The sequence below is a fragment of the Leptonotus elevatus genome, chromosome 18 (assembly GCF_054856555.1).
Source record: "Leptonotus elevatus isolate MCC_2025b chromosome 18, RoL_Lele_1.0, whole genome shotgun sequence".
Lineage (NCBI taxonomy): Eukaryota > Metazoa > Chordata > Actinopteri > Syngnathiformes > Syngnathidae > Leptonotus > Leptonotus elevatus.
This window is the reverse complement of record NC_141256.1, coordinates 17,849,791-17,873,320: the sequence shown is the minus strand read 5'-3', so window position 1 is coordinate 17,873,320 and position 23,530 is coordinate 17,849,791. Positions and strand designations below refer to the sequence as shown.

Here is a 23,530-nt window from a genome sequence, read left to right as displayed (position 1 = left end):
GGAGTTTTATCATTTTATCGTGACGGCCATCTTTGTGGGCGTGTTTCATGTTGTTGGTGGGGCGTGTTTCATGTACGTCAGCCATGTTTTGCGGAAGGATTTGCTGCATGGCAGCCATCTTTGCGGTGACTTTTGCATCCTGTCGGCCATGTTTGCGGTCATCCTTTTTCCCGTGCTCGCAATGCGGGACCAAATCGTTGCAATCAATTTTGTTGCGTTCCTTTCTACTGTATGATTTCTAGCACGAGTTGCAGAATGTCGGACGTTTTAGTGGCCCTTTTTTTTAGCCATTGAAGTGACTTTGTTGTACAATTTCCTGCTAAACTCTGATGAGACGACGTCGGCGGCGAGCGTTTGCTTGCGACCAAGGAAGCTCGCAAACGCGCCGCCGCACTTCCTCTCCGAGATCAACGAGTGCACACGTGAACGTTTGATGTAAACGCCATCGGCTCATTGGCTGTTTTCCACCACGGCGACCTCCAGCCGCTGCGCAAAGTCCGGGCTGAGGCCGTTGAGGAAGAGGCTTCCGTTTGCGCTCAGGGCGCCCGGCACGGGCGCGAGCGACAGCGTCAAGTTGGCGTAGGCCTCGCGCTCCTCGCCCAGGTTGGCCGACAGCGTCCGTTTGCCGGGCGTCAGTTCCTGGTTGACGGAAGCGTTGATGCCCAACTCCGAGGACAGTTTGCGCTTGATGGACGCGGCGCGCTGGAAGCGGTCGTAGATGTCCACGCTCAGGCGGCGCCGCGTCTCCTTGAACTCGGCCGACACGTTGGCCGTCCACTCGGCGGCGTGAGCCCGGAACTCGCCCACCTGCGGCGACAGATTGAACGCTTCGTCACTCGCGCGGCCTCGGGCGCGCGAGTGACGAGCTCGGGACCCCCGGAAGTGCTGCGGGGCCCCCGAGTGAAATACAAATAAAACGGCATCCGTCTCCATATTCAGTGATGGAAAAATACCAAATATTGATTAAAAAGCACAATCGCGTTGATATTGGACATGAAATAATGACGTGCTGCAGATGCTGTATTTTATGTTATGTTGTTTTGAGGCCTTTAACCAACATGAGAACAAAATGAAGTGCAATCAATAATTGTTATTAAATTGGGCTTGACAGACAATGTGGTTTAAAGACAGCTGTACAAAACTAAAACTCAAGCTAAAACTAGTAAAAATGGTGTATGTGCTTTAGATAGGATGTTTTCAAATGTTTGAATAATTAAATAAATACAATCTAAAATAAAATAAATGGCAATAAAATGACTTTTTTTTTGAAATGGCATTTGCTATATTTCAAATTTCTTTTTGAATTTTGAGTCATTTTTTCAGTAAAAACAACCACGAGCTAAAACGATGCAATCATTTGCGTATTCTGCCTTCAGCGTATTTGCAAAAGCCTCATGAACACGTCGGACTTTGCCGAGACGGCCTGAAAGAATTCCCTCCAAGGCGTCGAACCCGCTCGCACACTATTGATCGAGGCGCTCCGCTGGCTCTCTGCGGCCTGTTTATTTATTTACGAGCCTCCGAAGTGTGCTTGCTTAAAGCTTCGCTCCATTTGGGCCAGAACATGCGTCTCCCACACGCACACACACACAATTGATTACCTCCGCATTCTGACTTGGCCGAACCGACAGCATGTCCCAAAGCTCTAATTGGGCAAGCGGCCCCCTCGCCGACGGCAGCCGGACCGGCAATTGTCAATGCGGGAGACGACCCGCGCGGGTACGAATGCCGTGTGGCGTATGCGTCGGACCCGGTCAATAAATGATGAAGCTGCTGCGGGCCCACAATGTTGTTGCCGAACGGTCGGTCGTCGTGTCGGAACGCAACAGCAAGGAAAGCTTTCCGTCCACCAAATTCCCGCGCTTCCCTGACTGCGACGCCACAAATAGCATCATTAACAAATTGCGGTCAACTCGACTCACTTCCTTTCGCAACAAGCAAACTTCCTTCCAAAAAGAGCCTCTTGATTGCCACGCCCACTTCAAGTGGACTCCTTTGCAACTTACTTTCAACTTCAAACAAGACAACGACACCGTGTGCAAAAGCAAAGCCCCCTGCTAGCTTAACGCTAACAATGGAAAACGTCATGGACATGCTAACGGTTAGCATCGATAGTGAAGAAAGGAATGAGAATAAAACGTCAACACTGACAAACAAAATACGACAGCGCCGCCTAGTGGCCAATTATGATGAAATCCATTTATGATTATTATGATGATGAGCATTTTTTAACGTACCTCCTCCTTGGTTTTCTTGGAGATGGCGCGGAACCAGTCGCCGATCATGCTGAGCACGGCGGCGAAGTAGGCCAGACCCACCAGGATCCAGAACCACACCACCGGCTTGTAGTACTTGAGGTACTCCGGACTCTCCGATCCTCCTGCGGCGGCAGCGGCAGCTCGGTGAGCTCAACGAAACGTTCGCACGCTTTTCTGCTGATGTCACGTCGCAAACTCGAATTCAAGAAACGAGGCGAGGGACGGCGGCGTCACGTACTTTCCAAAAGTACAGAAATGATATTTCGGCTAAAGGAGCTGAGTTCACTGTTCCTCGAATCCAATTTGCCCGCCGTCGACTGACTCATTGAAGAGACGGCGATTTGAACGCATCCTTAAGTGGCGCTCGCTCGCCGGCCTGCGAAACTGCCGCTCTTTGCTTTCGCAACCCTCCGAACGCACAAACTTTCTTTACTGGCATGAAGTCGTAAACTTCCCGGCAACAAGCGACATAGCAAAATTGTAATTGACATGAAAGAAAATAACAATTGACTTCATGTTATTATGATTTTAAATTGGAAACAAGTTGCAGTGTACAATCATAAGATCATAATCATCATTTATGAGAAAAAGGTTTGAATTGTCATTTCAAAAAGATTTCAATTTTAGGAAAAATTATTTTAAAAAAAATGTCATCTCAATGTCATTTCTTTACATAATTTACAAGTAAAAAATTGAAAAATGACCGGTACAACAAAAAAAGTTGTCCCCCTCCCAAAAATCTAAGATTTGTTTTTAATTCCAACAAAACATCATGTAATGAAACGAGAACGACAATGTCGTGATATCGCGGTATTAAAACTGCCACAATATTGTCGTCGATATTAAAAGCAGCACATCTGTTAAAAAGTCAGGTTGATTTCCATTTCTGCAGTTTTTTTTTTTATGGCGGTTAAATTTTCATAAGGGATGTTTTGGCCCTTCTTTGTTTCAAAGGGCAACGTCACATGCTTGAGAAGCGAGTCGTTATGCGGAGGAGCTGAATGCGTGCTTCGATATCAAGTCGTATCAGAGGTTGCCGCTTGTTGCACAAAAGCACAAAAGCACAAAAGCACAAAAGCACAAAAGCACAAAGTTGTGAGGCTTTTTTTCAGTATGAGCTCTTTTTTTTTTTTTCATACAATATTTTGCCTTTTTTTTTTATCGCCAACCTCGCCACAATATCGTGATCATTATCGTATCGTGACGTTCGGATGTCATTCATGACAAGGTCGTTCAAAAATGTTACGCAAGAACAAGAAGAGAACGAAGTCAAGCAAAGAAATGAAGATGGCCGTCGCGGAATGGATTTTTTGTTGCGAACGACGACACGCGAGCGCATCCAACGAGGAGAGCGCTCGCACCTTTTTCCCCGGCGACAAAGTCTCCGAATCCGATGGTGGTGAGCGTGATGACCACAAAGTAGATGGACTCCAGCGCGCTCCAGCCCTCGATGTGCCTGAAGATGGCGGCCGGCAGCGCCACGAAGATCAGGCAGCCGAACAGGATGAAGAGCAGCGTGGAGAAGACGCGGATCTTCGTCTGGCTCACTTTCCACTTCTGAGGGCGGCCACAAAACAACACGGAGTCATTCGGCGCCAGCGGAAGCCGACCCCGAAAATGGCTTTTGGCAAATGTCAATGATTCAAAGGCAAATAAAGCGTCTCAAATCAAATGAAAAATCAAGTTGCTTTCCAATACTGTGGGCGTGTCCGCTGAATGCGCTGAAGCCACACCCCTTTCAACTGTCAATCAAAAATCTTTTGGACCGCCTGCAAAAATGGATGCTACTTTGGCTGGCAAGGTGCTCGCCGCCGCCGATGTTGAAAACACGCGCATCGATCGGCTTCACCTTCTCCCGTGATGGATGAGGAGGCGCGGCCATGAAGTTCACGCGGCTCGGCCCATTTTTGATCCATCATTTACTTTGACTTTCGACCCGACTGTTTTAAGAGTGCTCGCTGGTTGTTAGTCAGACTTCCATTTATTTATTTCTTTTTTTATTAACCTTGCTCTTCTGCCTTCTGCATGCACTTGTGGCCCACAACGAGGCACTCTAATGTGGCCATGCCAGCTCAAAACCTTCCATCAAATTGGACAACTCCAAAATGTGTCAAGCAATGCAAATGTTTGAGCTAAATCCACCCCCAAAGAAGCTGGGGGGGGATCAGGGGGGCACAGTAACACAGTAACTTTTTTTTTTGGGGGGGGGTGGGGGGGTTGCCAACATGATGCCAACTTTGCTTTAAACAAGAGAATCCTTTTCCTACAAATCATCACACGTTGGGAAGTCAACAATGCACATCACAGATTGAAGAAGCTCTCAGAGGTGCCGACTCGCGACCCCCCCCCATGTTGCCATATTACATAAGCCACAAAGCCAGAGCCATATGAAGACGAGCGGTGTTAACGCTAACGAGCTCCAGGCACCGACGCGCATCTTCTATTATTGTACTGGAGCTCATTAGAGGCGTGTGGAAACGCACACGCTTGACGACGTACAAGTGGAGTCTGGCTGGGGGGGGGGGGGGGGGGGTCATCTCTTCACCTCCTCCGCATCCATCACGGGAGAAGGTGAAGCCGATCGATGCGCGTGTTTTCAACATAGCCGGCGGCGGCGGCGGCGGCGGCGGCGGCGAACCCCTTGCAAGCCTCTCCCGTGCAATCAATCATTCATCAGGCCGCTGCAAGAGTGAAAATACACGGAAAATGGACGCCGCGCCAAATGCATCGAGAACAAAAACAACAACAAAAGACGTTCACCCAAAATGATTTCTTTTCCAAGTAAGACAAGTGACGATTTTATCCAAAGTTCAGCGACAGTCGGAGAAGCTTTGCGGCCGCCATTGTTGCTCCGGCTTCTCGTACAAATACGAAAAGACGTCAACGTCGTGACGTCAACGCCGCTTTGAAATGCACGGCGGCTCACACGAACGCGTTTGACGCGAGATCGTTCTTATCGGTGACCTCGTTCCAAATTCAAGCACGTTCGCTCGCCAAGCTCGCAGATGGCGTTCGCAGCCATTTATGCCTTCGATTCATATTTCATGTCACACATGACTAATTCAACCTGCTAAAGTGTTCTTGTGTCAAGATTCGAAAAAAGAATTCACGCATGGCGCTTTTCATTGCGTTCAGCTGACGGTAGACAAAAGAAAAAGCCCACAAGTCCGCGTGAGTCGCCATTTTCAAGTCGTTGTTTCTTGGTAGCCGGAGTGTGTTGGCACGGCAACCGCCAAAGCGCCAAAGCGCCAAAGCGTCGAACCCGCATCAGCGCTTCCGACCTCCGCCGTCCGCAGACAAACGCCGCCAGTGGCAAGCAAAGAAAGCAAACGACTCACCACGATCATCTTCTCCACTTTGGCGATGCCTTTGCCAAAAATGGTGCCCAGCTGGTCGCCCACGCCGGCGAGGAGGAAGCCGAAGAGGGGAATCCCCATCAGAGCGTAGATGATGCAGAAGATGCGCCCGCCTTCCGTGTGGGGGGACGCGTTGCCGAAGCCTGCCGGGACCGCAAAAGGCGCAGACGTGAAGGACGCCGCCGACGACATCCGGATGACGAGCCTTCGTGGGACGACTTGAGGGCCGCCGCGAATGACTTCGGAGACTCGGACTGACGCTCGGTGGACAAAACCGAACCCGTCCGCTTGTTTTCAAATTGTCAACTCAATCGGCTCAAACTCCGAGAGAAGTTCAACTCCAGCGAAAATCATTTGAATGTCGTAGCGGCAGCCTTAAGTCCAAGTCAGGCCAAGTCAGGTCAAGTCAGGTCAAGTCAGGTCAAGTCAGGTCAAGTCAGGTCAAGTCAGGTCAGGTCAGGTCAGACGCCGCAACGAGCGTTGACCGTTTACTGCACTCTTGTGTTTTTTGAGACGCAACGAAAATGGTCTAATTTGACCTCGAATGCAATTTGACCGGCGCATTGGCTTTGCTCACCGATGGTTGTGATGACGGTGCCGGCAAAGAAGAAGGAGGAGCTGAGGTCCCACAGGCTGCTCTGGTTGGACGGCTTCCCCGACGGGTTGACGCCCGCTCGGATGGCCGAAACCACTTGCTGGAAAAACAAAACAATCGTTGAACGTGCCGCGAGGATCGCTTGGCAGAGGATGACAAACGTTCGAGCGAGGCTAATTCACAACATCTGGCGGCCGCACTTTTGCAACGAAAGGTACCAGGAACTTTTTGTGTTTTTTTCCCACGAGGTCCATCCATACTTGGAGTAACACTTTCAGACGAACATGCGGGCGACACGACAGGACGAACAACGAACGGACTTGCATAGCACAAATTGAGACCACCGGCAGCCATCTTGCATCGCCGCTCGCTAAGCGTGGCGAGCTTGAATATGCCGATTTCTCGGCGGCGTTTCCGCCTTTTTTTCTGTTTGGACGGCGAAAAGCCACACGCGGTTCTGTTGACACGCTCCACGTACGTCCATCGCGTGATTATACATTTTCTCTTATATCTCCAAGTGCTGCTCTCGGTTGTCACAAACATCAGCAATCAAATGAAAGCAAAGTCCATCGTCAACAACAAGAAGGAAAAAAAAGAGCCGTGAAATGTAAAATGAACTCTGCAAGCGACGATATTGAGAAAATCGACTCTGAACGCTGAAGTCGGTTCTTTGCGAGGCTAACGAGACGCGTGGCAGTGGCAACGTAAGATGGCCGCCCTCTGGTTTCACTCATCAGGGGCCATCATATGTAAATGTGTGCTATGTTGACATGGCAGCGTTCCAGCGCCCCTTCAGGCCTGGAGTACAAACGACAGCCTTTTTTTTTAGCATCTTCATGTGGACGCACCATTTTGAAGACTTTTCATCACAAACTTTTGGAAACAAGAACGTTCCGTGTGCGTTGATTGAAGGTTTCAAATTGCGAATGGAAGTGAAAATAAAAGTCGACAAGCGCTTGGTGAGAAAGAAGAAAGAAGAACTTGATGCCTTCTATGACGCGCTGTTACCTTTTGCCGGACTTAATTACGCAATTTCTGCCACTAAATCAGGACACTCGATTGGTTCACAATCGATCACGAGCGAGACTGAATAGGAAGAAGAAAAACCTCAGGGGAGACGCAAACGCACACGCACGCACGCGCGCGCGCGCACACCAACGTGAGGGAATTAAATATAAAATCAATTACGGTTCCTTTGCTTGCCATTGATAAGAATAAACGAGGCTTGCCTTGTTTTCACATCAACAAACCGTCAAGTACATCAAAGCTCACTTTCTTTTTTAAAGGTGATTTCTCTCTCGAGAGGCACTTGGTTTTTTTGTTGTTGCGTGTTGATATATTTCATGGATTTTTATTTTATTATTTTTATTTTTACACATTCGCGTAAATCTGATGCATTTGAATTTTTTACTTTCCTTTTCAAATGACAAACAATAATAATAATCATCATTCGCAGTCCGACCTTTGCACGAATGACGACAAACGTGGCTTGCTGAACCCGTGCGCAATTAACTCCTTGTGATGCAGTTTTAGAATTGGCTGTTGATGCCACAAGGTGGCAGCAAAGCGCTACATTCTTTTAGACACGGCGATGTCTTGACTCAATAAAGGCGACAAGGTATTTCCTCGGCAGCAAGATGGCGCCAACGGCCGGCGGCGGTGCGGCGATGCGGCAAGGCGGTCTTCCTCACCTTGACCAGGTCCTCCAGGTCGGACGAGTTGACGCAGCCGTGCACGGCCAAGAACTCCAGCTTCTGCGCCAGGATGGCCATCTTCTGCGAGCTCTCGTGCGGCTGCTCCAGGACGCGGAAGACGGTGGCGCCGATCACCAGGTAGAGCACCACCAGGAAGAAGATGGCCGACACCGTCTTCCAGCGCATGACGCTGACGCGGCCGCCGCCGTCGTCCTCCTCGTCGCCGCGCGTCAGCGCCGGCGGCTTGGCCGAGAACGACAGGCGGGGCTTGGAGTTGTGGGCGGCGCACTTGGGGTCCAGCAGGTCAGGCGCGGCCACTGTTGACATGCCACACGGGTCGCTGGCATCCGTCCTCGGCGGTCGTTTGCAGATTCGCCACAAGAACGTTACATAAGCGGCGAGTCGCGAGCGGCAGCGGACGCAAGCGGACGCTCGTCATGGCGAGAAGCCATGACGAGCGAGGAAGCTCATCAAATATTCAAATATGAATATTAAAACGCAAGCGGTCGGCCGCGCTTGCGTAACCGCTTTGTGGCCAGCGAGCGCCTCCGAACGCGTTTTACGGCAACCGGAGAAGAAACGGCAGCTCGCCGCAAACCGACTTCCGCGTGAAAAATGACGGCAAAAACGATGACAATGAAAATGTTTCATCCATTAAAAAAAAAGTCCAATTCATTCAAAATAAACGACGACTAAAAATAGCGAAAACAATTCATGTGAATCGACAAAGTGAATCAAATCGAAATTAGAACGCAAATGCCACATAAATGAGCAAATTGCAATTCATTCATTAATAAGAATTAAAAACGAAAGAAAATTGGACTTTGCTTAAAAAATTGACTTAAAATTGGATACAAAAATAAAAATAGCAAGAAACCAAATGATATTTTTGATATAGTAATGCTCTTATTTTGTTTTTGTTCAATGCAATCTAAAAATGGTCAAGAAGGAAAATCTCCTGACAGGAACGAGACAAGCCCCAAAAACGACGTCACGTCGTGCGAGCGACTTACTTGCCGAACATCTCCTCGCTTCGCGCTTGCCTCCTCCACAGATCTTATTTCCAACAAGCGTGCTTCGGCGCCCCCACCTTCCTCCTCCTCCTCCTCCTCCTCCTCCTCCTCCTCCTCCTCCTCACTGGCGTTGTTGTGGCGTGATGGACGTGGGCGCGCTCCACATGGCTCCTCGGCCGCGTCGTCTCCAGCCGAGCGTCAAACGCGGGCAGGACATGACGTCCCGCACCCGCTAAACGCGAGCGGGCGTCGCACAGGCGTGCAAAATCTCACACGGCAAATCCATCCGGGTGAGGGAGAGACCGCTTGCGCCCGCGGCGGCCGCTGGACCACCACCGCGTCGATGACCACCGCCGCCGCTCTGCACGTCTGCCTTCGCGATGGACGCCGCTCACTCTGCCTGCTTGCTTTGGGCGCGGGAGAGAGAAAGGAAGCAGAGAGAGAGAGAGAGAACGGAGTGGGGGGGGGGGGGTGTGGTCGAGAGAGAGAGAGAGAGAGAGAGAGAGCTGTGAATTGTGACACAGCGAGACCCCCGGACACAAAAAGACTCATTACTGCTGCTGTTTTGGTTAGCAGCAGCATTCAAACGTCATAAATAGCAACGATGATGTGACATCATTACAGTTAATACGTAATAACATCGTAATAACAATGACGGCAACAATAACAACAAGTGCAATTTGCAATTTGCTTTTTGTGAGTACAAATGAAAAAACAAGACGAGATGAAAAACGCTCCAACGAGGTCATTTCCCTGCTTTTTGTGTGAACTCGTCTTTCGACGATGATGCAACAGGATGTCACCTTTGCGACCTCAACATTTGGGAAAGGCCAACACAAAATGGCCGACCCCGAGCAAGTGAGCGATGTTAATGCTGTGGCTTTGGCGAAAGGTTTTGGCTCCGCTGCTCATTGAAGTGATGGACGCGCCTCAGCTAAAGATTTGCTCAAAATTCATCCACCTCGTGATGACCTCCGACCCCCGTGCCTTGACGAGGAGGACGCCACTTCAATAGAACAACACTCGGCAGGAGTATATTCTTTATCCTCAGCCCAAAATGGCAGATTTGGCTTGTGTGTGCATGCCGGCATTATACTGCCCCCCCCCGGTGGCCATTTTGATGCAAAAACGTTTTCATGCTTTATATGTTATGTTTGCATTAAATGCAAGATTTTAATCTGGGGTGAAAAAAGAAGAAGAAGAAGAAGAAGAAGAAGAAGCAACAAACAAACACGCTCGGCTCGCGTCGTGAAAAGACAAGATTTGAAGTGAATTGTTGTGATTTTGATTGTATTAAGTTTTACGCACGTCTGCTTGCGGTGAACGACCGGACGCTCTTTCATGTCGAGTGCTTTTTTACAGCTGCGGCTCAATCTCAATAACGTCAAATTGACTTTGGTTTCATGACGACCTTTTGTTCTCCAAATGCAACCAAAGGAGACATTTTTGCATTTTCGCATTTTCACATTTTCGCATTTTCACATTTTCGCTTTGCTATTGTCTGTCAACTAATGAGGGAGGAAATGACTGCACGATGACTAATGGAGGGAAAGGGGGGGGGGGGGGGGGTGATGACTTCCTCAAAGTCAAGCATTTACACACTAATGTATTTTGTGTGCGTGCGTATGTATGACGTCCATAATCTCACTTAAGTGAGCACACCCCTCACATTTGAATGTATCCTTTCATGGGAAAAACATTGAATGACGCTGGCAACAAAAGTGCGCACACCCCGAAGTGAAAGTGTCGCTTGAGCTGGAAGAGATTGTTGGCCATGCAAAATTGGGATCTTCTCACTTCGGGGTAGACTCACTTTTGTTGCCAGCATTTGAGGCATTTGGATGCCAGTGTCACCTTTTGGTACGACGCGCGCACTTCAGCAGCTCATGACGATGAATGTGAAGTGGGCGGCGGCCTCACAGGGGCATCGCTGAAAGAGGACAAACGTTATAAAAGCAGCGCACGAGTTGAAAAGGACAGGCCGCCGGCTGGTGAAGCAGCATGTGGCGCGCCATCCAAACTTCAAGCTAACTGCTAATCAGCGTTTTGAGAACTGCTTTTTGTAGAACCTTCAAGATGTACGCCATACTCAGTTTGCGCTAGTTTTCCAAAATAAAAGCTTGCAGGTTAATAACACAGTTATAACACACTTTCTTGGCTTATTCGACAACAAGCACAAAATAGTTGGAGTGCGACTGCTAAAAAAAAAAAAAAGCCAACAAATGTTATTTATTGCCATGCTTTTATTTTGAAGGCCTGTTGCCCGACGTTGTCACAACTTGACGGACCGTTGCCGTTTGCTGAAGCTTTTTCACACAGAAATTTCCGAGTGGCAGACATTCGATAAAAAGTCACTCGACTCGTCCCAAAAGCAGAGTTTCGACCATATTAGGAAAGCGTTTATGGTCGGGATTTTTTTTTAACTCAAATTAAGCCAGCTGGCTTGCGGCAGTCGGCGGGGTACGCCCTCAACTGCTTGCCAGCCAATCGCGGGGCGCGCACACGCGGACCAACAACCATCCACACTCACCTGCCGCGCAAGTCTTCGGAATGTGGGAGGAAAGCGGCGAACCCGGAGAAAAGCCACGCAAGCGCGGGGGAGAACACGCAGAGTCGGGCAGCCGTCGCGACGCACGCCTCTTTTAGCCGTTGACGCGGTCACGTGATAAGAATTCCGAAAATGGAGTTGCAGTGAAAACCGTACTGGAAACAATGAATGTGATATTGATTTGTGTTGAGCTCATTTTCTGCCACGAGATGGCATAGTTGCATTTATAAGACATTGGTGACACATCAGTGCATTTTTCTTTTCATATTAAGAGCGATTTCATCTTTAACATGAAGAAACTTGAACAATTCTGCACATTTGGAAAATGGTCAAATCCACAAATATATGCTTTATTATTATATTTATTACTGCTAAGCGTAATTTGGCCAGAAAAGGCTTGCGTGTTCCAAAAAAAAAAGGAACTCAAAATGAAGGCACTCATTTTGACACCCCTGCTTTCTGCTCATCAAGTCATGGAAATAGTCCCCGTTTCGAGCTTCCCCGTTGGAGCGCGGAGGGACAATGGCGGGTCCATCAATACGCGTCTCGGAGCTCAATCGGGCGATGGCGCGAGTCCCGTTTGACTCCCGCCTCGTTTCCTGCCTGCGGGCGCGCGACGGCCGTTTGGAAAGACGAGCCAGCGTTTCCTGGAGGAGGACAAACACGTTTACTGCCGAAAAATCGCTCATAAAGAAAAAGAGCGGCGCTTCATGCGACGCAGGACGAAAAAACAAAAAAAAAAGGAAATGCCGTAGACGGGCTTGTCATTTCAAAAAAGAGAACAAAGCGCAAACGTGATCGTCAAGTTGATTTTCAAGTGCAAAATGTTGAAATCCGCACTGGTCCTGTTGCGGACCGGACCGGACCGGACCGGACCGGACCACCTTGTCATCCTCCATTCACATCAGCAGCAAAACATTTGCATGCTCGCTTGCTACCCGCGTGTACACGTCGTCAGCGTGCGTGCGTGCGTGCGTATTTTGAACCTTCTCTAACCACATTTGTGAATATTGATTTAGTTTGACTTCTGCTGGGCCCGTCAAGAAGCGAATGATTACAGAACTGCTCTGACATTGACGTGGATTTGTGATCAATGATTTATGAAGAAGCGCAAATATGTTTGATCGTCGTCATCCTTTTGCCAACTTGCGGTTTTACTCGACGCCGTTCCACAATCGTATCATCTTGATCCTCTGTGTAGAATGGCCAACACGGGTGCCGCACTGATAAGAGACGAGTCGTGACATCTGGAAGATTGTTAAACGCGTGGACGTCGCTACGAGTGTTTTGCTCGTCCAAAGTGGCCGCAAGAAAAAAACGGCCTGCTGGTCCTGAATGACTCGTTTGAAATGTCATCGCTTCGGCAAACGGTCCCGAGATGAGAAGTTCAACTTCAATTTCAACTTCAACTTCAACTTCAATTTCAACTTCAACTTCAATTTCAATTTCAACTTCAACTTCAATTTCAACTTCAACTTCAACTTCAATTTCAACTTCAATTTCAACTTCAACTTCAAATTCAACTTCAAATTCAACTTCAATTTCAATTTCAACTTCAACTTCAACTTCAAATTCAACTTCAATTTCAATTTCAACTTCAACTTCAATTTCAATTTCAACTTCAACTTCAACTTCAAATTCAACTTCAATTTCAATTTCAACTTCAACTTCAACTTCAACTTCAACTTCAATTTCAATTTCAACTTCAACTTCAACTTCAATTTCAATTTCAATTTCAACTTCAACTTCAACTTCAATTTCAATTTCAATTTCAATTTCAACTTCAATTTCAATTTCAATCGATTTCGCACAATTTAAAAACAGTGCAAGGAGGAAATGAAGTGGAGATGATTCGGGCAGCTGACGTCGACATGGCAACCCAGAGAGGCCGAAATCCGATTGGACGACGACGACGACGACACAAATACCCGCACGGCGTACGGGAAGGAAAACCAAATGAACACAAACGAAGGGAAGAAATCTTGCACTTGAGCTTTTAAGCGAAGATTGCGATTTGGTTTCGGGCCTCGCTGGCGTTGACGAATGTTGTCATGTTGGCGGACATGCAAGGTGAACCGCCTCATAAATCCAAAGCCCCCCCCCCACCCCACCCCACCCCCGCCTCATAAATCTCATCACGTGACGGGCGGCTCGTGACAGGCGAGCAGATCGGCAGCCTCGTCCTCCGTCCAGATGTTTGGTAACAAGGATGATTGCCGGAAAAAGGATTAGCAAGCGGCGCTCTGCAAACAACGCAAAGTGCTGATTGGCCAGATTGAGGTCCGATGTCAGCGTATGAGTCATCGTTTTCATTTGACGGCGGCTCATTAGCGGCGCCGCCGAAGCTCTTGAGCGCGGCCGCCGTGTCAAAAAGCGCCAGGGGCCGCTTAACCGACAGTCGTGGCGCCAGCGGAAACCGCCGGGACACTTCATTAGGTACACCCACGCTTGTTGCCTCGTGGATCCCGCCTGCTTCTCAAATGGGGGTCCGTGCCCGAAGGCACTCCAGGGGGCGCGCCTGACATTTTTAAATGAATTTAGCCTCTTGAATTTGGGCGTCGTAAAAAGCCAGCGTTTCCCCCGAAAGCAAAAATGGTTCGACCCGACTCGGCAATCACGGCAATCGCGTGAAATCTTGATTCCAAATTCAGTTGATTATTTCTTTCGGAGAACAACGATTTACTCGGATCCCAAAAGAGGACACCTGTGATTTCCTTGGATTTCCAAAATACTTCAAGAGACCAATCGGAAATGTTTTGCGCTGGATCGGAGGTACCTCGCTGAAAAAAGGTTGAGAACCCCTGATTTAGAGCGCCTCGTTGTCTGGCGTGAGGGCGCACGCACACATAGGCAGGCACATACATACATATATTTATATATATTTTTATATATATAAGGTCTTCATATGTGTACATTTAAAGGAAATTTGTTCCTACAGACAACGACCGTTTGTGTTTTCTGCAATTGCAAGACGGCACAATTACGAAAGTGCAGGAAGTGTCAAGGAAGCTTTGATGGGAAAGTGCTGTGCGTGCGTGCGTGCGTGCGTGCGTGGTGCATTATGGGTAATCGATCAGTCAGGCTGCAGCCACGGAGGTCCTTCGTGTTATTTAGTTTTTCCGCATCTGAGCGAGCGCAGGCAAAAACGTTCCCCCCTCGTTTCCCCCGCTGGTGTCGGCGCTGGCCCGTTGCCATGGTTACCCGTGCAGGCAACGTCACGACAAAATGTAATTCCCGCCGGCGTGGCTAAATGGCGTCAGGGTCCTTTCAACTTCTCACTGGAGGGCCGGCGACGGCGTCGGGTGCCAGGTTGACATCTTCCCTCGCAAATAGTCGCCACTCGATTAGCGAAAAGCCTGCGTGGGAGGGAGCGAGGATCGGGGGGGGGCGGGGTGGGCGGGTTGGGGCGTCATGCGTCATTGTCACAGTCGGGCATTGGTGTCGGGAACATGACACGGGAACAAAGCGCAATGGTTACTTGACAAAAAGAAGATCGTCACGATGTTTGGATGACTTGGCAATCGAAACATCCTTAAATGACAAAAATAAACGTCTTGTCAATTTGACACCAGAGACAAGAGATAATTAGAAAGATTTTTTTTTAAATTCACATGCGAGCACTCATGGCCAACAATGAGGCACTCTAGTGGCCACAGCAACCTGAAGCCCCGGTTTACTTGCTGGCTGATGAGGCTGACTTTGTTTTGTTTTTGGGGGGTGGGGGGGGGGAGCTGCTCTGCATGACATACACGCACTCACAGACAACAATGAGGCGCTCTAAGGTGACCATCCAAAGGGAATTCTCTCCTTTTTTTTTACAACAATAAAGATACGATTTACAGGCAGAACATTTTTGTCAGCAGATCCTTTTTTTAGGGTGTGGAAATGTTTGCCAATATCTTTGTCTTATGTTGTAATGTGCTGCAAAAAATGAAGCAAAAATTGGCAAACAACAAAAAAATCTGCAGATTTGCGTCCATTTTAAAAGAGCAAACATCGGGCCTACTTTTATCCGCTTGCCAAAATAACGATTAGAAGTGCACATTTTTAATTTTATATATTGAAAGGAAAGTGTTTTTTTTCTCCAAATATTGACTTTCATGGACTTTCCAGGTTGTTGAAAGTCGACCTTTGTTGCGTTTTTGAGTTGCGAGTCCCGAATTGAGCAAACGGATCAAATTGAGCACTTCTTTCTCTTCAGCCCATTTGGCAATCGATCAATCAGCCCTCCGTTGTGATGTAAGTGCCCCCCCCCCCCGAAACAAGAGGCCGGCAGCGGAGTCCGCCCCCCGCCGCGGACGGTTGGCGACTGACGTCAACGGCCGCCGCGCTGACCAATGGCGCGTCCGGCCACACGCCGCGAGTGCGGATGTCTCCATCGACGACGCATCATCATTAGCGGGAAACTCCGCATGGTTGACGCCCGCGCAAAAATCATCAACAAATGGATGATGTCATACGTTTGCGTTTTTGTGCCAATGAAATGCTCCGATTGCACGTCTAACGCTGAGTCGGTCACATGACATGTCTCCTCCCAAAGTTGTTGTTTTCCAGCTCAATGCTAATTTTGACATCTTTTGGAAATATTTCAACAAATGTTGTGTTGGCACCGACCTGAGTGGAGGAGGCGGAGGAGGTGGTGACCCGGGTTGTGGAGGGTCCAAGAGGATTTTGTCTTGCTTCTTGTAGCGTGCAGATCATGATGATGGTAATGATGATTTAAAAATATATTTTTTTTGGGGGGAGGCCAGTCCTCGCTTTCCATTGCAGATTTTGTCCTCCGTGTTCGCGCCAACGCCGACTGCGATGGAGGAAGAAAGAAATGATTCAATTCAACGTGTGAGCAAAAAGTGCGGATGCGGTTTGTCACATTTGATGCGATGCACGTGCGACGCAGTTCGTCGTGAAGACACAAACCCGCTTGATGACCGCCATCGAGTGGCGTTATAGTGCCACCTTGTGGTCGTAAGGATCATTTCACCCTCCAGCACTTTGCACGTTTGCCTTCAGGCGCTTGTCAAATTTCTTTCTTTTTTTTTTCTTTGAATGTTGAAAGTGACGTCCGAGTTTGGCAAGCAGCGACGACGTCAACAGTCAAGTAGGCGGCGGAACTAGCGGCTTGGCCTGATAATAGGATAACCGGCGAGCCTCACCGAGCCTCGCCCCCCCCCCCCCCCCCCCCCGTCCCTCAAACGCCCACTCAGCCCCGGCCCCACCGGTCCGGCCCGGCTCAGCTCAGCCCACTCGGGATCTGAGAGCAGGATTAGCCGAGCGAGCGAACCTTTTCCTTGGGGATGCAAACAGCAGCAAACGCGCTCGGCAGCGACCGCTCATTTCCCGCCTTTTTGTCTTCTTCTTCTTTCTTTTTTTTTAAAGAGCCGCTGCTCATTTCCGGCGGGCCTAATGAAAATGGCGGGGGATTAAGTGAGCTCATCTGTTTGCATCTATTTACATGTCAATAAACACGCGTGCGACGCTTTTGTCAAGAAAACACGCTCGCTCGCTCGTTACGCGCAAAGAATGAAATCTGAAATCAGAAGATCACAAACAATTGCAAATGTCACATATTTCCATTTTTTCATGATCTGAATTTGACACAGAAATGAACATCAAATAAATATTGACTTATTTATGAATAGTTGATAAACAATACAATATGCAAATCGTGTGAATGTATGCAAATCTGGTCTCCTTGCACTGGCATCAACAAAAAAATCACCAAAACATCATTTTCTTTCTTTTCGTGGAACGACGCGGCCGCCATTGAATTTCCTTTCAAAATGTGCATCGAAACGCTTTCAAAGGTTAATTTCTCGTTCATGATGTCATTAAAAGTATACATTTTGGGGGAGGCCTGAACGGATTAACGGCCTTTCCGTGTATGTGTACGGGGCCGTTGATTTGACATACGAGTGCTAAAGTTGAAGTGAAAACTCGTATCTCAAGGCGCCACAATCTGTTTGGCAATTAAAGTAACGATTGGTCAGAAAAAGATTCTCGTGTAAAATAGAAGACTTTATATAAATATGACAACATTTTTTTCCCGTCTTCTCTTGTGCACATCCCTTCTCCTCCTCCCCATTTCCTGTGTGTGTGTGCGTGAATCCTCTTAGCGCCGGATTATGTTCCTAAGATGTCTCGTGAAAGGGAGAGCGCCAAGCAAGACGGCAGAAGACGCAGCGAGCAGCGAGACCAGGCGGGCGAGCGAGCGGGCGAGCGAGCGAGCGAGGCAGCCGCTCAGCGAGTGCCAAGCACAGCCAAGAGGAGGCGTAGCATGGGAAGGGGGGGCCCTCGCCCCAAAGGATGGGGTCGGAGGTCGTCTCTCAATGAGGTCAGTACCTTGACGTTGGCTCCTGCAAATCGAGGCCGGGTCGTCTTTCACAAGTTTTTTCAATTGTGCTCGGACACATTTTTCATTTGACGCTTTTTGGGGAAACGCCTTTTAGTCGTGTGCAAAGCGTTTTACTGGCACGCTTAAGTTTCTTGCAGAGTCTGCGAGGTGATTTTAAATTTTTTTTTTTAACCTTTAGTTGACTTTGCAACGTGATTCTTCAAAAGAGGCTTCAAGTTCTTTTGTTTTGTTTCCTGTCAAACTGAACGACCACCTCGCTTTGTCTTAAAGTCCACTAGCTTAATGCTAACACATAATGGCAAATGTCATAGATGGGCTAATGAATAGCATCGTTCACACATTTAGATGACAACACTTTACAGGCATATTTTTCTTGATCCTCTGCAAAGAAAAATGTATATTACTGCCGCATGGCGGGGACTGTAGAAAATGTACGTCTGCAAAATACTGCCCCCATGTGGCCAAGGTGCAAACACCAGAAGGAGCAGCACAGTGTCCATTGAATTTAATCAAAATGAATTGATTTCAATTCTAAATAATGTGATGTCATTCGCAATTTTTTTTAGAAAGAAATATTTGATAGCAAAAGTGAGATTTTTTCCGATTAAAAGCACAAATCATTTTTTTTCTTTCGGGGGGTGGGACCAAATGAAGTTTGTCACATTGCGCGTGGTCCTCCTGGCAGGCGGAGACATCAGAGCCTCACCTGTTGAAGTCCGGCCCGGGGGCCCGCTAAGCAGCCATGCGCCGGCCCGCTTGGCCTCTCTGGGCCCTCCTGGCGCTTCTCTCGGGTTCGACGGCGGCGGAGGAGCACAACGGCACCGCGCAGCGCGTCGGCGGCGGCTCCCAGTGCGGCGAGTACACCAACCAGGTCAGGAAAACAAAAAGTCACTCGTCACTCATCACGATGACGATGACGACGGCGGCGGCGGCGTTCTCACCAAAACCGGCGTCAGGTGCTGGAGGGCGGCATGTGCCGTCTGGTGGCCACGCTGCCGCAGCTGGACGAGCAGCGCTGCCCCGACATGTTCCGCTGCACCGACGAGGTTTCCTATTGGCTGCACCAGAACGACGAGCGCCAGCGGCAGATGACCTCCCTCAAGGAAACGGTGGCGCAACTGCGCGAGGAGCTCAGGAGCCATCGACATCGCATCAAGGCCTTGGAATTGCAGGTGAACTTTTGAACGCCCCCCCCACCAAAATCTTGACCGTAAAATGTTCAATTCGCCACCCCCCATTTGTGGAATCATTTTTATTCGAGATGCGCCAGGTATGGTATCGGGCCTTATTTTACGGTATCGGTACTCGTGACGGTGGCCGATACCAGTCCAACGACCCCGCGTTTCGACCCGTGGATGCGCAAACACGACTTTTGACTTGACTGCTGTTTTAAATACACTGACAATCCCACTTCTGACACCAATCCAGTGTCAGAAGTTGTTCAGATGAGGATGTCAAAAGTCAGATGTGCTTAAAATAATATTTCTTGACACGAGAGCCGGTCCCACTTCTGACACCAATATGGCATCGGAAGTGGGATTGGCTAACAAGATCAACACAGCAAATGAGTCCATAATCCCACAGGATTATTTTGTCATTTAAAAAAGTAATGAAGCGGGATTTGTTTACAAGAATGGCAATCCCACTTCTGACACCAACGTGACATCAGAAGTGGGACTGGTTTACTGCCCCCGTTTTGAGACCAACGTAGCGTTTGAAGTGGGATTGGTCTCCAAAAAAGTCAGGTCAGAGGAGTCGGTGTCAGAAGTGGGACTGTCTTGCAATCCCAATTGTGACACCAGCGCAGCATGTGAAGCGTGACGACAATCCAACTGTGGTGTGAGAAGCGGGATTTGGCAGCACAGTAGCTTTCATTCCCCCCTCAGCGTCTCGTTTGGCCGCCGCGTAATGAGTCAGCTTCCCCCCCACTAACATATCCTTGACCTCGCTAGCTAACAGGATTAGCTTCATGCGCCATGATCCACTGAGCCAATGAGAAGACACGGCGCCGGGCCAGAGGTGGACTCACGTGACGCGGCCAGCCTGCCGGCCACAGCGCCTCGGCCACGTGTGTCACACTTCTTCTTGACCGTGTGGTTTTTTCCCCCCCCCCCGTCGGCCGTCAGCGCGACGACAGAAGCCTCGCCAACGGCACCTCGGAGCGACGTTTGCGCGACGTGGAGCACCACTTGGCCGAGGCCGTCGGCCTGATGCACCTGCAGGGGGCGCTCATCCTCAATCTGCAGGTAGCACGCTCAAAAGGTGTGCCTCGTTGTTGGCCGCGAGTGCATGCACGTCACCAAAAGGTGGCGGATTTCAAAACATGTCTAAGGTCCGACACGACAGCCAGTGCGTGGAGAAGGACTTCTGCAGGCGTGGCCACTTTAGAGCGCCTCGTTGTCACGATGTGGATCGATTGCACACACCGCAAGTTTTAAGCCTGAAATCCGGAAGCCTCATTTGACATTTGTGACGTGATCGTTCAAATTGATGACATTTCTTTTGACTTTTCAAATGCGGATGTCTTTCGCCGATGCCTTCTAGAACCAAGTTCACAACCTGAGCCAATTAGTGGAGCAGGCCAAGAAGAGTCCCGGCTGCTCGGTCAACATGGTCCGGCCCAACCCTCTCATGAGCACCCAGCAGGACTTGCACCCGGGTAGGCGCCTTCTCCCCGGGAAGTACCGTCATCCCCCAGTAGGGGGCGTCTTCATCCTCCTTTGCTTCCTTTAGAGATTCATCACATGAGGAACTGTCCCATGGACTGCGCGTCCATCCACTCCAACGGGGCGCGGCGCTCGGGCGTCTACACGGTGGTGCCGTCGCTTGGCGGCACGCCGGTGGAGGTCTACTGCGATATGGACACCGACGGTCAGCGGCACGTCAGTCAGCGCCAGTTCTGCTGTCAAATGAGTTGTCTCGTTGAAGTTGGCCGGAACGGGTTTTGCTGCGACTCGCCAATCAGACGGCAGAAAAATGCGGACCCGGCTGCTCGACAGACCAATTTAAAATCGGATTGGTTGGTAAAGGAACGGTTCCATTGTTCATTTCTTTGAAATGGGCTCGACGCCGCGGACTTCCGACGTGCGTCAATCGCACAGCGATGCCGTTTCCGGTTACTGTTGTGACATATTGGCTGTGCGTGTCCCAATACTCAAATTGACACCCTTGAGCCCCTCGATTATGCCTTCCCGTTATTGGGTGCGAGTGTGTAGGGCGTCGCTGTGTGATTTACGGAAGTCGGAAGTCCCGCCTCCTCCGTGGCATCGGAGCAGATTCGATTGGCAAAAATAACTGTTGCTAATTTTGTCCACTGGAGGGCGCACTGATGACCACTTCGTGACATTCTGAAATTTGGCCGTTGAAATTTGATGCAAACATTTTGCACTCATTTTTGTCAAGACATTTCAGACGACTCTGCAATAAAATGAGAATATTTTCAGAATATACGTGCAATTATTTATTATTATTATGTGAGATTCAATTGAGGTGAAAGGGGCCACTGAATTCAAATGAGTTGGACGCCCCCGCTCTGCATAAATAGACGAAAACGCGAGCGGTATTGCAAAACTCTCTCGCTCTCTCTCACACACGCGCGCGCGCACACACACCTGACGATCTCTCACGCGCGTAAAGGTCAACCCCGCACTCACGACCAAGCTGCCGTTTCCTTGCGCGCAGGTGGCGGTTGGACGGTGATCCAGCGGCGGCTGGACGGCTCGGTGAGCTTCGACCGCAGCTGGCGGGAATACAAGGCCGGTTTCGGCGACCTCCGCTCCGAGTTCTGGCTCGGCAACGACCACATCCACCAGCTGAGCGGCCAGAGCGACTACAGCCTGCGCGTCGACCTGGAGGACTGGAGCAACAAGCACAAGCACGCGCTCTATCAGCACTTCAGGTGGGACGACCACTCGAAAAACAAACACACACGCACAAAATTCACGCTTCTGCTACAGAAAAGCGCTTTGGTGAGCGATGCTAGCTCGCTGAACGGCACCAGTGTAACGTTCGCGGCTTTTTCCCACATACCGTTCGTTAGCTCTTCTCACTTAACCAGTAGAGGGCAGTCATGCACTAAAAGTGCGTAGAAGAAGACAAGAAGAGGAAGTTATTGACCTCGTGTAGCAAGCAGCTAGCTCTACCTTGGAATAATGTTGAAGCATTGTCTCGAAGTTACTTTTAAGACAATGTCTTTTATTATTATGAATAATTAATAATTATACATAAAATGTTATATTAAAAAATATATATAAATCAAATAACTTATTAATAATTATATAATCATATTTTATAATATATATATTTTAAATAATTAACTAATTTCTTAAAATATATATATTATAGATATATTTATATATAAATGTTATAAATTATATTGATATATTTGATAGTTTTGATATTAATTATTGTAATTAATTAATAATATAATTATAGAAATAAATGGCAGTTTGTTTACCTGCCCAAGGGCAGCTGTGGCTACTTAAGTAGCTTACCGTCACCAGTGTGAATAATGCAACCACTGTGAAGCGTCTTTGAGTGTCCAAAAAAGTGCTATATAAATCGAATGCATTATTATTATTTACCTAAAGTGGTAATCACTAATCTTCATCTTTGACTGCAAAAACGAGTGATCTCAAATCCAAAGCGATGCAACGCCGCCACCTACAGGGATCTGTTAGTCATTGCAGTTATTTACAAACATGAATTTCACAAACAAGCCAAGTGAGATGGTCAGAAAACGTACTTACTTGCCGAACACGTCCGTGGCGGGCCATAAACGAGCATGCGCTGCGGTGGCATGAATGACTGACTTGTCATGCGCGTGTGTGTGGCACAGCGTAGAAGATGAGGAGCATCGCTACCGTCTGCACGTGTCGGGCTTCAGCGGCAGCGCGCGCGACTCCTTCGGCTGGTACCACGACAAGCGCGGCTTCAGCACGCCCGACAGCGGCGACATCTGCGCCGAGATCTCCCACGGCGGATGGTGGTACGGCCAGTGCTTCTACGCCAATCTCAACGGCGTCTACTACAGGGTGAGTGACGGCAAGTCAAACCACGTCAACGGCAATTCACAACACAAGTTGACCCGCGTTTGTGACCCGCAGGGAGGCTACTACGCACCAAAGGTGAAAGGTCACCTGGGTCCCGACGGGATTGTGTGGCACTCGTGGAGAGACTCGGACTTTTACTCGCTACGCAAAGTCACCATGATGATTCGGCCGGGCGCCTTTCGAAAACATCCGTCTCCATGAACTACTGTTGCCATGGCGACAGCAGCACAGAAACAACACTTGGACATTTTTCATAGTGACTGATTTTTTTGTACTTTCATTTTGTACCTTGAGATGTTTTGGTTTGGTGACTGCAACGCATATCTTCTATTTGAATTATTAACGATCATAATGAGCGCGCAACAGCAAGAAGGGCAGCATGGAAATATCATTGTACAAATAAACCAATTGAATTACAACTTAAGTGAAGCGAAACACATAAGAAATTCATTTATTTCAGTAGTGGAATACAAAAAGCATATAATGATGCATATAATGTTTGTTTTTCATGCAATAGTCTCATTTCTTGAAGTGGATGAACTTTGGGCTTTGATTAGTCAAATGAATTGACAAAATAAAATGATGAAATACTTCACCCTGTGCAGTGACTCCGTTTGTTGTCCGCTTTCGAGCGCCTCATTGTTGGTAGCGGGTGCACACAAG

General features: G+C 48.7%; 2 protein-coding genes across 5 annotated transcripts; one reads left to right on the top strand and one right to left on the bottom strand.

The window, feature by feature from the left end:
• Nucleotides 1–305: 305 nt before the first annotated feature.
• On the bottom strand, nucleotides 306–21,845 carry kcnk2b (potassium channel, subfamily K, member 2b). Of its 3 annotated transcripts, XM_086060452.1 has the most exons (9): nucleotides 18,523–21,845; nucleotides 16,079–16,265; nucleotides 8,917–9,323; nucleotides 7,901–8,220; nucleotides 6,192–6,309; nucleotides 5,597–5,757; nucleotides 3,620–3,815; nucleotides 2,238–2,380; nucleotides 306–807 (listed from the first exon to the last, which is right to left on the bottom strand). In XM_086060452.1, coding segments are annotated over exons 3-9 (1,296 nt in total). In that variant the 5' UTR covers nucleotides 8,918–9,323; nucleotides 16,079–16,265; nucleotides 18,523–21,845; the 3' UTR covers nucleotides 306–450. The 3 variants fall into 3 exon arrangements, with proteins under 3 accessions (XP_085916578.1, XP_085916579.1, XP_085916577.1); XM_086060453.1 differs by lacking the exons at nucleotides 16,079–16,265; nucleotides 18,523–21,845 and adding an exon at nucleotides 10,771–10,787 and having other exon boundaries at nucleotides 8,917–9,319; XM_086060451.1 differs by lacking the exons at nucleotides 8,917–9,323; nucleotides 16,079–16,265; nucleotides 18,523–21,845 and having other exon boundaries at nucleotides 7,901–8,230.
• On the top strand, nucleotides 2,277–23,462 carry LOC147159030 (techylectin-5A). Of its 2 annotated transcripts, XM_086060454.1 has the most exons (10): nucleotides 2,277–2,402; nucleotides 17,578–17,795; nucleotides 18,502–18,687; nucleotides 18,773–18,988; nucleotides 19,943–20,062; nucleotides 20,361–20,475; nucleotides 20,550–20,687; nucleotides 21,498–21,714; nucleotides 22,654–22,849; nucleotides 22,922–23,462. In XM_086060454.1, the coding sequence occupies exons 3-10, from the start codon at nucleotides 18,559–18,561 to the stop codon at nucleotides 23,066–23,068; spliced, it is 1,278 nt and encodes a 425-aa protein (XP_085916580.1). In that variant the 5' UTR covers nucleotides 2,277–2,402; nucleotides 17,578–17,795; nucleotides 18,502–18,558; the 3' UTR covers nucleotides 23,069–23,462. The 2 variants fall into 2 exon arrangements, with proteins under 2 accessions (XP_085916580.1, XP_085916581.1); XM_086060455.1 differs by lacking the exons at nucleotides 2,277–2,402; nucleotides 19,943–20,062.
• The last annotated feature ends 68 nt before the right edge of the window (nucleotides 23,463–23,530 follow it).

Bases quoted from the DNA above. Each gene is read 5' to 3' on its own strand.
- kcnk2b (XM_086060451.1), bottom strand. From the start codon at position 8,230: ATGTCAACAGTGGCCGCGCCTGACCTGCTGGACCCCAAGTGCGCCGCC. The intron at 6,310-7,900 runs GTGAGGAAGACC...TTGTTTTTCCAG, and splicing joins ACCTGGAGGACCTGGTCAAG to CAAGTGGTTTCGGCCATCCG. The intron at 3,816-5,596 runs GTGAGTCGTTTG...GGCCGCCCTCAG, and splicing joins AAGTGGAGAAGATGATCGTG to AAGTGGAAAGTGAGCCAGAC.
- LOC147159030 (XM_086060454.1), top strand. From the start codon at position 18,559: ATGCGCCGGCCCGCTTGGCCTCTCTGGGCCCTCCTGGCGCTTCTCTCG. The intron at 20,476-20,549 runs GTAGGCGCCTTC...TGCTTCCTTTAG, and splicing joins CCAGCAGGACTTGCACCCGG to AGATTCATCACATGAGGAAC. The intron at 22,850-22,921 runs GTGAGTGACGGC...TGTGACCCGCAG, and splicing joins TCAACGGCGTCTACTACAGG to GGAGGCTACTACGCACCAAA.